General features: G+C 34.8%; 3 protein-coding genes across 3 annotated transcripts; all 3 read right to left on the minus strand.

The window, feature by feature from the left end:
• Positions 1-1,874: 1,874 nt before the first annotated feature.
• Positions 1,875-3,230, minus strand: LOC139501596 (toll-like receptor 3; the record flags this gene model as incomplete). The annotated part of the gene is given in 2 exon segments (XM_071290709.1): positions 1,875-1,931; positions 2,331-3,230. Coding segments are annotated over 2 exon segments (946 nt in total), but the record flags the coding sequence as incomplete, so codon positions are not given.
• A 4,201-nt stretch (positions 3,231-7,431) lies between these two features.
• On the minus strand, positions 7,432-10,460 carry LOC139500803 (SLIT and NTRK-like protein 4). Its single transcript, XM_071289664.1, has 3 exons — positions 9,430-10,460; positions 8,259-8,324; positions 7,432-7,835 (listed from the first exon to the last, which is right to left on the minus strand). Exons 1-3 carry the CDS (start codon positions 10,304-10,306, stop codon positions 7,579-7,581), a joined length of 1,200 nt encoding a protein of 399 aa, XP_071145765.1. The 5' UTR covers positions 10,307-10,460; the 3' UTR covers positions 7,432-7,578.
• A 1,727-nt stretch (positions 10,461-12,187) lies between these two features.
• LOC139501858 (zinc finger protein 862-like) lies at positions 12,188-13,696 on the minus strand. The gene is made up of 2 exons (XM_071291082.1): positions 12,755-13,696; positions 12,188-12,589 (listed from the first exon to the last, which is right to left on the minus strand). Exons 1-2 carry the CDS (start codon positions 13,694-13,696, stop codon positions 12,188-12,190), a joined length of 1,344 nt encoding a protein of 447 aa, XP_071147183.1.
• Positions 13,697-14,944: the final 1,248 nt, after the last annotated feature.

A 14,944-nucleotide genomic window follows, 5' to 3' on the forward strand; every position in this document is an offset into this window, starting at 1 on the left:
TGACAATTTCTTTTGTGTTATCATTGCTGGCAGGGGCGGATCCAGCCATTTATAAAAGGGGGATTCAAACCATATGTCCCCATTCAAATGCATTGATCGTCCAAAAAAAGGGTGGTTCCAACCACGGACCCCCTCCCCTTTGATCCGCCACTGTCCAGCCTATCGTGACATGAAAGATGTACGCGTGCAGGAATGGGCGGGATAGAAAAGGGAGGGCTGAGAGTTATACAAGTTCATTCGATTCCAGATTGATAACATAAACATAGTAAGCTGGTTAGATATTAGTCAGTTTTATTTGTTGTATTACAGTTCCTGACTAAGTTCAACCTGTCGCTCCACTAATCCCGCACAAAGCTCTACAGTCTGATTGATTCGACAGTCTGGTGTATCCATAAGCTTCCAATGACTCTGAAACGCCTTGTAGCGTGTTCGACATATACCCGATACTCTGATACACGCAAATTCATTTATTTTTAAAGATTTTCTTCTTTCTGCTAGTGGTTTAGCTCTAAGTTGATTGCGCCTGTGGCGGTTAAAGAGGGGCGATTGACATGGATAATTTTTTTCCCGCTAAGATGACAAAATTCTGGGGAAATCGAACTCCAAACCTGGTCAATTGAAGGCAATAGGTTATACCGTTGGGCATCATTTTGGTGTCCTATATATGGAACCACTTCGAATAAATCTTATATGATTTTCTGTTGTCCACAATCCCCTATGTATGAATGCAATGTCCGCAAAGGTGGAGTTAAGGTGTAAATGCAAAGTCATTATGCAATGCTTTGAAACTCTGCAGGGATGTTCAACCGGTGAGTAGTGAGTCATATTTTACACAAACCTCTTATCGTTCTGAACATGCATGAAATATTTGCCACTGGACGTTAAGCAACCAACAATCAATCAATCACAAACCCCTTATAAAGAAAATACAATTGAGCTGAAACTGTTTAAATTAAGACAAAGTTGGAAGGAAATAAAGGAAGAAAATACATGCCTTCGCCGCTATATGACGGGAGTAAATTTTCTAAACTATTATGCAACAAGTTTCAAGTTGAAATTGCATAAAAATCGTATTTTAGGTGTTTTAAAACATACCCCGTTAGATAAAAATTTAGGTGGCAAACAACTGGATCAAAATACATACACTCCTTTTGTTTGCTTTTTATAACTATATAAAAATAACCGTTACATATATATTCACGAGAAGGTATAAAACAGATTATAATACTAGCTTTGATTATTTGTAAGGTCGTTTAAGGACTAGCCGAAGAATTCACACACTCCGCAATCCCCCCCCCCCCCCCCCCCCCCCCACCACCACCACCATCTTCTGCTGCATTTACATGACCGTGACCCTCCCCCCACCATTTTTTTTTGCATTATTGTTTCTTGAAAAATATTATGGAATTTATTAATATCAATTTCCTACATTTCTTATGGTACAAATGTCATTGAATATTCGTTCCATACGAATTGCCTCCAAAAGGATTAATGCAGTTTTCGAATCATATTCAATGTATACAGGTAATATAATTTGTGTTTTTATACAGTCCCCACATTTAAAATGTAATTTGTCAACCTCAGCGTCGTGAATATACCTTTTCGTAACGTGTCTAATAGCTAATAGGAAATAGTGTTGAAAGTTTGATTAAACACAATCAATGAATTAGTAAAACGGACGGGTATGCTTATAAGTCATACACTAACTGATAATCGGTTATCGCGGGGACGAAACTTTTGGGGACATTCAATCATCTCTATTACCTTGATTAGTTATAAAATCAACAACAACACAAATCAGTTGATCATTCAGATCAGCACATACCGGTATAAATAAACAATGGATTTTGAAAGAAACCAAAATCTAAATTTACCTGAACAACTTGACACTGTAGCACAGGTCTCAGCGTAAAACTTTGTCGCCTTTTTATCTACAAATATACCAAGCATAATCATGTATCTAAAACTTCAAATATTGTTGTACCTGATTGACCGATCAACATTTTATGTTTCCAATTATAATAAATTTTATATTTTAAATTAGTTGAAATATGTGCGCTTTTAGAGAGAACAAAAGTCTGATTTATCCAAGAACAGTTTTGAAAACACCCATTTCAGGCTTGTTTTTTCCTATTTCTAGACTACCTGAGTAAGAATCCAAACAGATAACAGGATATTGCAAGGTAAAATATATCTCTGTCAGTTAAAGCTCCGTCACTTTTTTAAACTGTGTTTAATTTTTTTTTACAAGTGCTGTTTTTTAAAGGTAAGGATAACACTTGAATTATTTAACAAAGTAAACGAATTTCATTTTTTAATATAAAACATACCTTGGTAACTAGCTGGTGTGTTACAGATTAAGTCAGACGGCAGTTTCACAGAGTTTTCACTAGAATACGTTAGGAAGTCTAAATTTGAACATGAACAGTCATATGCAAGTCCACCTAGGTCAATGGACGACAGACTTTTCATACTTGTGAAGAGATTACTCTCCAATGACGTAATAGAATTGTCGACCAGAGACATATAATTGAGCTGAGTTGTCAGACTAAACGCTGAAGCATCAATAGCTGTAACCCCAGCTTTTACTAATTGTATTGTTCGTATCGAAGTTTGTCCGTCGAACACACCTGCTGGTACTGTAGTTGGTGTAATCGAACAATCCTTTATTATAAGTTCTCCCTTAGGTTCAGCAACAGCAAGTGATTCAATCGTAACAGATGTCAAAAAGTCTGTCGAATAAGACGCTATGGATCCGTGTTCAAAAATCAATGAGTTCAGACTTCCGAATGGCCCTAGAATGCCATTTGATAAGGACACTATGTTACAATAAGAAAATTTAACTTCCTGTAGATAACTCATGTCGGTGAAGGTACTAGTTGTGAGAGTTATCGAACCTGACGTAGTACAGACTAGTTCAAGGTAAGCTGGGTAATTTCTGTCGAACGAACCGGAGGTAAAACTTGAGAATCCCGAAAATGCACTTCCGCTGGCTGGTAAGTTTCCGTTTAAATTCGTGATCTTCAGTCTTTGTGGAAGAGGACTTGAAAACGCTGAGTAAGTCAAAGGTTCCGAGTAGCTTCCAAATACACAAGTATACACCCCTGTTGATGAATAGGCACTGTCATAACTACAGCCAGTAGGAGATGTTTCATTTGTTATCTCAAACAATAAAGTAAAGAAGATAGCAAACGGAAAAATCTTACAATGCTTAAACATTTTAGACAACATAGATATAATAAAACATAACATAGAATCTGTTATTGTAATGTAAACTTATGGGTTTAATCCCTTTTATACAGTCTGCAATTTACTTGCACTATAAATGCGATTAAACAAAACAAATAAATTAAGGATTAAGTATAGACGCCCTTTATGCATTTGGTTATTATATTTTGATTTTTTTATACCATTAGATGCACGCTCACCTTAAAGACATTTAAAATTCAAAACGGCATGATAAATAAAGGCAACAGTAGTGAGTAGTATACCGCTGTTCGAAACTCATAAATCTATAAAGAAAAAAAACTAACCCGGGTTAAAAACTAACAGTTCCAATAAACTAATGATAACTGTTCCTGTAGTTTAGGTTTTTATAAAATAAATTTCTCATAAAAGTATCTTTTATAAATTGATGAATACAAAGAGATTTCAAACTGGGTATTTTTAACTGAGTCAGCAGTCCAACAACTTAAAACAAATAAAATAAGAAATCTCTTAAAGCTGTTAATCTCCGTGAGTTTAGAAAAGAAATGAAGTTATGTTTAAAGATGTTCGCTACTTTTTTTTCAAAATAACAAGCTGATAAATACACTCATCAAAGATTCCAGGATTAAAAGAAATAAAACAAAATAAAAGAGAGAAAAATCAGGATCCTCTGGCCTTTGTTATTGTTGTATGTATATTTTTTTAATGTTAGTTCATTTATTTGTGTTGTATTTAGGGGCAAGCCGAGGACTACTACCGGGTTCGGAATTTTTCTCGTTTTTTTTCAAGACCCATTGGTGGCCTTCGGCTGTTATCTGCTCTATGGCGTGCTTGTCCCAACTATAGTAATCATTTAAATGTAAATGTAGCTAGGAAGAATGAGTATTCTGGGAGAGCAATCATTAGGAGATTTAAAAAAAGACATATTTAAATAGATCTTAGTTCAACTCAATTATGTTTATGAAATACTTGCGGATAGACAATGTTAGCCACTTTTTATTATATTAACTCATCCACATAATATCATTAGAAAATTGTAATATGGTGAGACAAGCACAGGTCTAACACTGGTACATGCAACGAGTCAGTTTTCTTCCACCTAAATACCACTATTTGATTTGGTTAATTATTAGTAGTAACTGTAACAAAATTAAATTTAGTTTACAGTTAGTTTATTGTACATGGACTGGTTTCAACAGAAAGATTCTGAAAGCAGAAAGAAAGTGGGCACCTTACAAACAACACGGCTTTATTAGATGTCAATACGAATACTAAAACATAGGTACTTTCATTTTTTCACATACCCGCGTGTGTTCTAGTATTAACTAAAAGTATTGTTTTTCTGTTTGTCTTTTTCATTTTTAGCCATGGTGTTGTCAGTTTGTTTTAGATTTATGAGTTTGACTGTCCCTTTGGTATCTTTCGTTCCTCTTTTTGTACTGATTGATATTTTAGCTTTATATTTTAATTGATTGTTGTTAGCTTTGAACTATATATTTCTGTCAGTTAACGTACTGCGAATACTCTCAGATCTGTACTTAATGACATTGTTTGTTGTTACGGATGGTGGTGGATATATACCCTGGAACGCCCTGTCTGTGTATTTGTTTGTTGTTACGGATGGTGGTGGATATATAACCTGTAACGCCCTGTCTGTGTATTTGTTTGTTGTTACGGATGGTGGTGGATATATAACCTGTAACGCCCTGTCTGTGTATTTGTTTGTTGTTACGGATGGTGGTGGATATATAACCTGTAACGCCCTGTCTGTGTATTTGTTTGTTGTTACGGATGGTGGTGGATATATAACCTGTAACGCCCTGTCTGTGTATTTGTTTGTTGTTACGGATGGTGGTGGATATATAACCTGTAACGCCCTGTCTGTGTATTTGTTTGTTGTTACGGATGGTGGTGGATATATAACCTGTAACGCCCTGTCTGTGTATTTGTTTGTTGTTACGGATGGTGGTGGATATATAACCTGTAACGCCCTGTCTGTGTATTTGTTTGTTGTTACGGATGGTGGTGGATATATAACCTGTAACGCCCTGTCTGTGTATTTGTTTGTTGTTTCGGATGGTGGTGGATATATAACCTGTAACGCCCTGTCTGTGTATTTGTTTGTTGTTACGGATGGTGGTGGATATATAACCTGTAACGCCCTGTCTGTGTATTTGTTTGGTGTTTTTCTTTGTATCGATCTAATGAGGTAAACCTTTTTCAACTGATTTTTATATTATGTTGTAATGGTGTGCTGTTGCAACACTGATCCAGGCTGGCGGAGGGTTGAGTGCTCACAGACATGTTTAACACTGTCACATTCTGAGTGTGTTTCAGTCTATTGGGGAGTCTTGTCAAATCAGAATCATAAATATTTCGTGAAGCCGAGTCACCTTATTTGTTACTAGAGACCAAATAACATTAGCCGAGTAGTCAGCATGAATTATCATATTTTATAAATTAACTGTTTAGTATAAAAAATTTGAATTTGTGAAATACTAAGGGTGCATTTCTTTCTAACCACAATTTTGTAAACGTTGTGTGGTGTTTGTTGTTGTTTCCTAAACGCGACAAAAGTAGAAACAAATACATCGTTTAATCAGTGTTTACTGACCCTGTTTGAACTTTCAATAATGCATGCATATGTTGTTGGTAAACATACTTTTTTTACAAACGTAGAAACAAATACATCGTTAAATCAGGTTGAAGATATTCCCGTGCTTGCATTTCCTATCATAGATAGAGGGTTGCTGCTCACAAGGAATCTATTAAACCAAGAGTTCCAAATGGTGAAGGTGTAAGCATTCCTTCGTAAATTTTACGAACGCCATCACGAGTTGGTTGACCGTTATGGAATAACTGTTTCACAGACGATATCGGATATGCTCCTTACGTCGTAACTACAATCCCCTTCCCTTTCATGAATGTGACCTACCAAATTAGACTATTTACCGGATTTGTTATCACATAAGCAACACGACGGGTGCCCCATGTGGAGCAGGATTTGCTTACCTTTCCGGAGCACCTGAAAACACCCCTAGTTTTTGGTGGGGTTCGTGTTGTTTATTCTTTAGTTTTCTATGCAATGTCATGTGTACTATTGTTTGTCTGATTGTCTTTTTCAGTTTTAGCCATGGCGTTGTCAGTTTATTTTCGATTTATGAGTTTGACTGTCCCTTTAATATCTTTCGTCCTTCTTTTCAACAAATGTAGCGTTTGTACTTACAAACGATAAACGACAAACTGTAGACGCATTTCTAGCTAGTGCATAGTTTGTCAAAATTTACGTTAACTTTGCAAACGTATGTTAGAAACAAATCATCAAAACATGTGCGGACTTAGCCGTTTGGATCGTTTGTGTTAGAAAGAAATGCACTCTAAAGCTTTTCTACCTCATGAATAGAATACCTTTTGGAATTTTGGTCCTCAATGCTCTTCAACTTTGTACTTTATTTGGCCTTTTTAAATTTTTTGAATTCGAGCGTCACTGATGAGTCTTTTGTATACGAAACGCGCGTCTGGTGTAAATACAAAATTGAATATGATGAGTTTATTATACAGAAGTTACAAACTTCACAAATAATACACGATGTTCTTAAAGTATAGATTATGGATACTGACGTTATTAATTGTCTTAATATCGTGAGGGCGAGCTGGACTCAAAAAAAAAATGAAAATAAATCACTGAGGCCAGGACTGGACTAGAACTATATTATTCTTTTATTTGTCCTTTTGAATTACTGTAAATCTACTGCGTAGTCTGTTTTTTTTTTTTAGATATCCATTAAACGAGACTCTGTACTTATTTATCCCTCATTGTGTTATTGTTCTCACCATTTTTGCATTCTTGTCTTTCAGTTTTGCTTATGTAGTTTGTCTTTATGCCATGTTGTGTTTCTGTGATGCATACATGTTTGACGTGGTTCTGTACTTATACATCCCGTCATTGAGTTATTGTTCTATTATAATTTTTGTATTCTTGTCTTTCATTTTTTGCTAATGTGCTTTGTCTATTTGTCTTTTTGTAAGTCTTCTTTGTTACATATTTGTTTGTTTTTATAGTGATTAAGATAACAACACAATGTTGGGTGCTGTACCCCTATTTTTGATATTTGTACCTGTTATGTGCTGGACATTATCCAATAAATAGTATATTTATGTTGGATATCAAGCAATGACTTCTAATCTGCATTAAAAATATTTAATATGTTAAAACGTTTTCCATAAAACATTTTATTTGTGTTTAATGACGTACAGAAAATTCCAAGCATCTATTTGTTAAGCAATTGTATACAGTGTATATGTTTTAACAACAATTTAGGACAGGCTTCAAACAGCAAACTCAGGTATCTATCGGTTAATCAATATTTGTTACACCCAACCATCTACTTGTGACGATCTCAATGGTGGTTTCTGACCAGATGCCCCGCCCTTCTTCAGTGCATTCTGTACACGTGCCCAGGAGCTATTTCTCTTTTTCTCCAGATTTTCTTTGGCAATGACCAGTTTCCTTCTGACGTAACATATGATAACAAGTGCTACGATAGCTATCACCATGGTAACAGCTAGGATACAGTAACTGACAATCTCGATAATAGTCATACATATGGTTGGACCCAGGGTTATACCTGAAATATATGTTGATTGATATTATTTCATTTTGATAATTCACTGGGATGACGTATACCACTTGGTATTCATGGAATAAATCTATGATCTATAGAAGACAAATTTCTGGTAGGTACTTTACTTTATTTATCGCAAACAAATGTCGACAAATTTATAAAGCAATTTGACCAACGTGATCAAATGCAATTGTTTTGAATACAGAAGATTGTTTATGGTTTAAATTCGTGGTTTATGATTAATCGACCAGAGATCAACCCTGGTCTTGTGTTGGTGTTCTAGTTGTCCATGTTAAGTTCTCATGTAGAGTTATGTAGAATGTGTTGATCCTTTTTTCGTTTTTTTTTCTGGCCACGAGGTAGTTGGTTTTTCTTCGCCTTATGCATTTGGATCGTTCCTTTTGTATATTTAAACGTCCTACTCACCTGGTAAATCTCCACAAGCGTTTGCAGTGTCACACATCTCGTCATAATACTTGGAAGCTTTCTTGTCTGAAAAACATATAGCCTTGCCAATTATAAAGGAATACTAGTAGTACAGTAGGATTCGAATTTTTAGCATACACACAAAACTTAAAAGAGAGTTTTGTTTCATTTTTTTTTTTATTTACCAAATGAGCAATGAGTGAAGCCCTTTTGAATGTAACCAGTATTAAATTTAATAAAGCGGAACCTTGCAGTGACTAACCTTAAAGGTGATAGTTTTTATTTTGTTTCGTTTTGAAGGCATCACTTTGACTTTCAGATGAAGTACAGCATCCCGAACTTCCAAGAGTTAAACATAATACTAAAATTATGTACTATTCCCCTCCTTTCACTTGGGTCTTTCTCATGATTCAATTTGGCCGCTATTCATGTGTATTGATACTGGTAACATTTTCCAAATTACATGTGTGTCTCTATGAGATGAAACATGCATAACTGTAGTTATCATATCTTCGAATCATTACGTATAAAAACAAATTATCTATGAATATTAGTTATCTCCCCAAAAGAGGCGTGGCTTGTAAAACAGATGCATTTACAAGTGTAACCTACATTTACAAAATGTACATTTTTTGATTGAGTTAAGTCTGCCAATTGATATTTTATCGTATGTTTTTCTTTGTTGTGATGTTATGCTATTGTTTCAGAAAAAGGGAGAAGGTTTGGATCCATTAAAACGTTTAATCCCGCTGCAAATGTTTGCACCTGTCCTAAGTCAGGAATCTGATGTACAGTAGTTGTCGTTTGTTTATGTAATATATACGTGTTTCTCGTTTCTCGTTTTGTTTATATAGATTAGACCGTTGGTTTTCCCGTTTGAATGGTTTTACACTAGTAATTTTGGGGCCCTTTATAGCTTGTTGTTCGGTGTGAGCTAAGGCTCCGTGTTGAAGGCCGTACTTTAACCTATAATGGTTTACTTTTTAAATTGTTATTTGTATGGAGAGTTGTCTCATTGGCACTCACACCACATCTTCCTATATCTATTGACCTATAACATGTATAATGGTTTACTTTTCCAAATTGGTATTTGAAATGAGAGTTGTCTCATTGGCACCCATACCACATCTTCCTATATATTTATACAATTTTCATTATAATATATACGTACTCTGATATTCAGCAGGTGTACCGCAAATGATTCCTGATGGTAAGGCTATACCATTGGTTGTGGCATGAGTGAGGATCCATAAGTTATCGCACGTGCATTCAAACGGGATACCATCTAGATCAAGGGAAGATAATCCCGCTAGTGTGCTAATCAAAGCAGTTTCTATCTTTGTTATCCCAGCATTGCCAGCAAATGACAAAGACGTCAACGCTGTATTCTGAGCGAACAGTGCATCATCAACTGAAGTCAGTCCAATGTTGTCGAATCTTATTGATTTGACAAGAGTCTGTCCATCAAGCATACCAACCGGGATTTGATTACCGGAAACCACTGTGTTCTTTATGACAAATTCGGCGGTCGGGACGGGAACGTCCAGTTTTTCTATAGATAGACCCGTAAGAATATTAGATGCTAGTGTGTTCACTGAACCTCCTTCAATCCAGAGAGAGTTAAGTGTTACTAAGTTTGAGAAAACACTAGAAGGAAGCGACTGAATGTCACAGTTACTTATTTTTAGTTCTTGAAGATAACTCATGCTCGAAAATAAAGCTTGTGAAATCGTAAGTGTTCCTCCAGAACTACAAATAACTTGTAAGCTTGCAGCATAATCAAGATCAATCAAATTAGCAGCGTACGATGAAAAGCCTGAGAAAGTGTTTGTTGGTAAAGTGCCGCTTACAGCATTGATGATAAGACGCTGTGGATACGGATCAGTGAACCCGGTAAAGGTAAGTGGTGCTGTGTAACTTCCGAATGTACACGTATAGATACCTGTTGATGAATCTGTACTGTCGTACGTACATCCGGTAGGCTGTGCACTATACACATATCCGATGTACGTTGTACATAAGTACACAAACACTTCTACAATTTTCATCTTGTTTTAATAAAGTTCAAATTTAAACACTATTCTGCAGCATGAATCAGACTATGATGGTCTACATTTTAACGAAAACAATCACATTTCTTATTTCAGCTGGGTCACAAAATTATGTTGAACTTTTAGTTCCAATTTTTTTTCTATTTAATCTTTTGATCGTTATAAATGTTATCAACTGTGACTAATATGTATTACAGGTTCAAATATTGGTGTATTACAAAATATGGATTAGAACTTAATAAGATCTAACAAAAATAAATATTAAATCTTTTAGAGACCAACCTAAAGATGTCCTACATTCGAAGCTAGAAAATACAATTTAACAAATAGTAATAGGATTAGATATAAGTAATATAAAATAATCAAGTGTTAACTTAAAGGTATTATTAATTATTAAGAAACATATCAAAATATGATTGAGTTAGTATGTCTCATTGGGGTTGAAGCGTGTCGCGGAATTGGCCAATATTTTTGTAAGCGTGACACGTGAATGTCAGCTTGTGCTTAAAAAAACAAAAGAAGGCAGGACGCGAGGAATTACAAGCGTTATTATAACAGTGATAAGCAGGATACGGAAATCTGACAAAACAATAAGCAGATTCAGGGATCACACCGTTCAAATATTACTGGAGGACAAAAACCACAAACATAGTCAGCAGATTCAGGGATCACACCGTTCAAATATTACTGGAGGAAAAAAACAATAAGCAGATCAGTCAGGGATCACACCGTTCTAATATGACTGAGGGACAAAAACCACAAAAAATACAGATACTGATACAGCGACAAATATTCTTTACATTTTTTTACATAGCAGAATTTTATCTAGGTAAACAAACATAAAGAACCTTCAATAAAACAGTATTTCAAATTTCAAATACAAGTAATATTACTAAACAAACATCGCCAGCATTTTATCTCATTAATGCAGTGATGTGGAAGGATTTTTTCAGTATGGGCCCTGGGCCCCCAAAAACAATATTTAATGGGCCATTTTGAGATTTAATGGGCCTTGTTGTCAAATGAATGGGCCATTGATTTATAACAACAACAAAAAACCAAAAATGTATGTTTCAGCAAAAAGGTACTAACCTTGTGATTCTAATTTGCATTGTCTCTTTGCTTTTGTAAATTCAATGATAATTTAAGTCTTAGTTCATGCTGATATATTTATGTTTTTTGTGAAAAAGACTAAATAAAGGCAACAGTAGTATACCGCTGTTCAAAACTCATAAATCCATGGACAAATAACAAAATCGGGGTAACAAACTAAAACCGAGGGAAAAGCATTAAATATAAGAGAACAACGACATAACACTAAAATGTAACACACATAGACAAAATCCCACGAGAATAACAAATATAACATATATATATAACATCAAAACCAAATACATGAAATTGGATAGACAAGTACCGTGACACGTCTTATCGCAATGTGAATTTACACTCAAAAATAAGAGAAAACAAACGACACAACGTTATAATGTAATACACACAGAAACGAACTATAATATAATAATATATAATATATATACTAACATTGTATTTGTTCATCATATGATCATATGTCTCTTTGCTTTTGTAAATTCAATAATTTAGGTCTAGACTAACTTTTATTATTTAGAGAAGACATCATAACATGATGAAACTTAATTAAATAAACATCAATTATCAAACAATATAGTACAATACAACAATGTGCAAGTAACAACATCATAGAAATAGTATCACAATAAAATTAAACAGATAAACACCATATCTGTATTAAATACTGGATAAAACTGAGACTAGAGCTTTCAACATTGTTTATGTTAATAATAGCAGCCTATAATTAGCTGATCTAGACATATAAGTTTAGGTTAATTGACTAGAATATTAAGATCTTGATTTCAAGAGTCTTCTTTTTTTCTTGTGCCACCTTTCAAGTGAGGATTTAAAGTTATGGTGTGCCAAACCCTTGCCATGCATTTTTATTCTTATAAGTTTGTCACACTGTTCGTGATTGAGACAGTTCCTTTTTGGGGTCAGTATTTGATTTTGAATAGAAAATGTCCTTTCACAGTCAGCAGTGTGTAAAGGAATAATAAGGGATATCTGTGCCAGCTTAATGCTGTTGGGTAGATCTTCTGTGTGATGTACAGTCAGAAGTTGCCACAGATGCTTCATTCTATCTACTGGATATTTGAGTGATTTTACAATTAGCTTTGCCTCCCTCCATTCTTTCAATACAATATCTATATCAAATATGGGGGCAGAGACTTTTCCTTTATGGACCAACTAATAATAGATTATAGATGTAGTAGTTAGCAACTAGTCTCATATTAATTGTTTTCATTTGATTTGGCAATCATATAAAAAAAAACAAATGTTAAATGGTCAATGATGGCCATCATACAGAAATATTATTTGGTCAAAACAACAATTACTTTGTCAAGTACATACCTTTGCAACAGCAACATCAAGGTCTTTCTTTTGTAAGGTTAAGCATAACTTCGACACTATCGGTAGTACATCCATCAGCATATAAGTGATATATATAAAACTAGTTGTTGCCATTTTTTTTAATAAGCCATTTGCCTTTGGGTCCTTTGATGCTTGCCTTTTATGGAAGTATGAAATGAGAGCATCAAGACTACGATAAACCGCCTGCACAGCCTCAAAACAGGATAACCATCTGACAGCATGTATCTCTTTGCATTTTAATATTGGTAAATTTAGTACTGACTGTACTTCATGTAATTCACCTTCTCTTGTTGGGAAAGCTTTGAAGTAATAAAATACAGAAGTCCACCATTTCTGATAATGTTTCATTAATTGAACACCTTCTGCTGCTTGGCTTGTACAAAGGGCTAATCTATGAGCCATACAATGAATGTGTATCATATGTGGGTTTAATTCCATCAACCACCCTTTAACACCCTTATCAGACCCTGACATTACAGTTGCTCCATCAGAGCCAAAACCTATTAGTTTGTCATTAGTAATGTTGTGTTTTGCCATTTCCTCTATAATAACCGAGGTCAAACCTTCACCAGTTCCATCGGAGTAAGATTTATCCCGTAGGATTACAGTTTCAGGAATTGATGTTTCTGGGTCAATAATCCTTGCATTAATGGTAATCTTTTTATTGTTAGAAGTGTCAGTGCTTTCATCTGCTAGAATGGTAACATAAGGCGATTTTGAAATTTTTTCATCAATCTCTGATTCAATTTCCAAATCAATGGCAGCAAGGATTTCTGTAGCCGAATAATAACTTTCGTAATTAATTCTGTCATTGAATTTTAAGTTTTCAAGTTTAGTGACTCCTACTTTTTTCAAAAAATTAATCATTGATTCATATTTATTAAGAGGCAAATCTTCTGAAGCTAACCAATAAACTGCCATCATTGCAAGAATTATGGCTTAATCCTCAGCACTGTCGAGTTTGTTACATGATTTAGTAAATTCTTGCTGATGTATTGGTGTTGATATTGCTTGTTTGTGGTCAGGTGTCTCTTGATGTCTAGACATAGTACTTGTTTTGAATGTTGTGCAGACTAATGCAAGGTAATTTTTCTTCCCAGCCTTTTGACAAGATTTGCAATACATTTTCGTGCCATCATACAAAAGCCAGGGCCATAACTTTTCCCAAACAGGGTGATATTTGCGGGAATCTTTATTTACAGCAGTAGTACTAGTACCTTCACCGGGATCGTCGTGTTTGTTGTCATGTTCAACTTCATTTGGGTCTTCGTCGACCGCCATACTTTCCTCAGTAATGTCCGTATCTGTGTTGGGCGTTTGAGACAACTCCTCTGCATTTTCTGAATTATTGTTTTTATCCCGACCAACAAAAGAAAGTAATGTTTTTTGTCCAGGCAAAACAACAATTCGCTGTTTCTTTGGAGGCATGTTTACAAATTTTAAAAATAAACCAAAGACCAAAAAGTTGACAAGGACAGTTAAGCGCCTTTTTATAGAGACAATTTCGATATTTTAATAAAAAGCCCCCGGGTCAATTGAAATTATAGGGAGTTTGATTTAAATTTTTTAATTTGTAAAAATTTCTACTCTTTACAAGCCAACTTTTACAGATTTAAAGTTGTTTGCTTTGAAATATTTAAAATATTCTTGATTATGTTTTATTTTGTAAATCAGATATACCACATGTTGTTATCGTGGACATAAATCAAAACGCCCGAGACGACTCGAAAATGTTATGGTGCTCCTATCTTTGGAGCAAAACACAACACCGTTTTGGACACAAATCATGGCGACACGAAACTTTCAAACACAATCGGAAATTCAACTTGCGATGTCTAAACGAAGCAAAAATATTGTGCGCCACTCCGGCGCTGGCATACGTGACTCTATGCGCAATGGGCGCATGGCGCTCGACTTTCCCGATCACTGTTAATGATCATTGTGAAAAGAAATTGCAATACATTTTAAATAGAAATAATCCGTTACAAAAAATGATAAGTCTCAGACTGATTCCCGATCATTTAACAAATTGCCCTTTATTGACGACTTTTATTTGTTTTTTTTAATTTTTGGCTTATATCTGAAAAAAACTGTAATAGATAGACAAAACGTAAATAAGCAAAAATGATCAGCAAGACAAGATCTACACATTATATATTTTTATAGATA

The sequence above is a fragment of the Mytilus edulis genome, chromosome 13 (genome assembly GCF_963676685.1).
Source record: "Mytilus edulis chromosome 13, xbMytEdul2.2, whole genome shotgun sequence".
Taxonomy (NCBI): domain Eukaryota; kingdom Metazoa; phylum Mollusca; class Bivalvia; order Mytilida; family Mytilidae; genus Mytilus; species Mytilus edulis.

Bases quoted from the DNA above. Each gene is read 5' to 3' on its own strand.
- LOC139501858 (XM_071291082.1), bottom strand. From the start codon at position 13,696: ATGGCAGTTTATTGGTTAGCTTCAGAAGATTTGCCTCTTAATAAATAT. The intron at 12,590-12,754 runs GTATGTACTTGA...ATCTATTATTAG, and splicing joins TTGATGTTGCTGTTGCAAAG to TTGGTCCATAAAGGAAAAGT.
- LOC139500803 (XM_071289664.1), bottom strand. From the start codon at position 10,306: ATGAAAATTGTAGAAGTGTTTGTGTACTTATGTACAACGTACATCGGA. The intron at 8,325-9,429 runs GTACGTATATAT...TATGTTTTTCAG, and splicing joins TACACCTGCTGAATATCAGA to ACAAGAAAGCTTCCAAGTAT. The intron at 7,836-8,258 runs GTGAGTAGGACG...CATATATTTCAG, and splicing joins CGCTTGTGGAGATTTACCAG to GTATAACCCTGGGTCCAACC.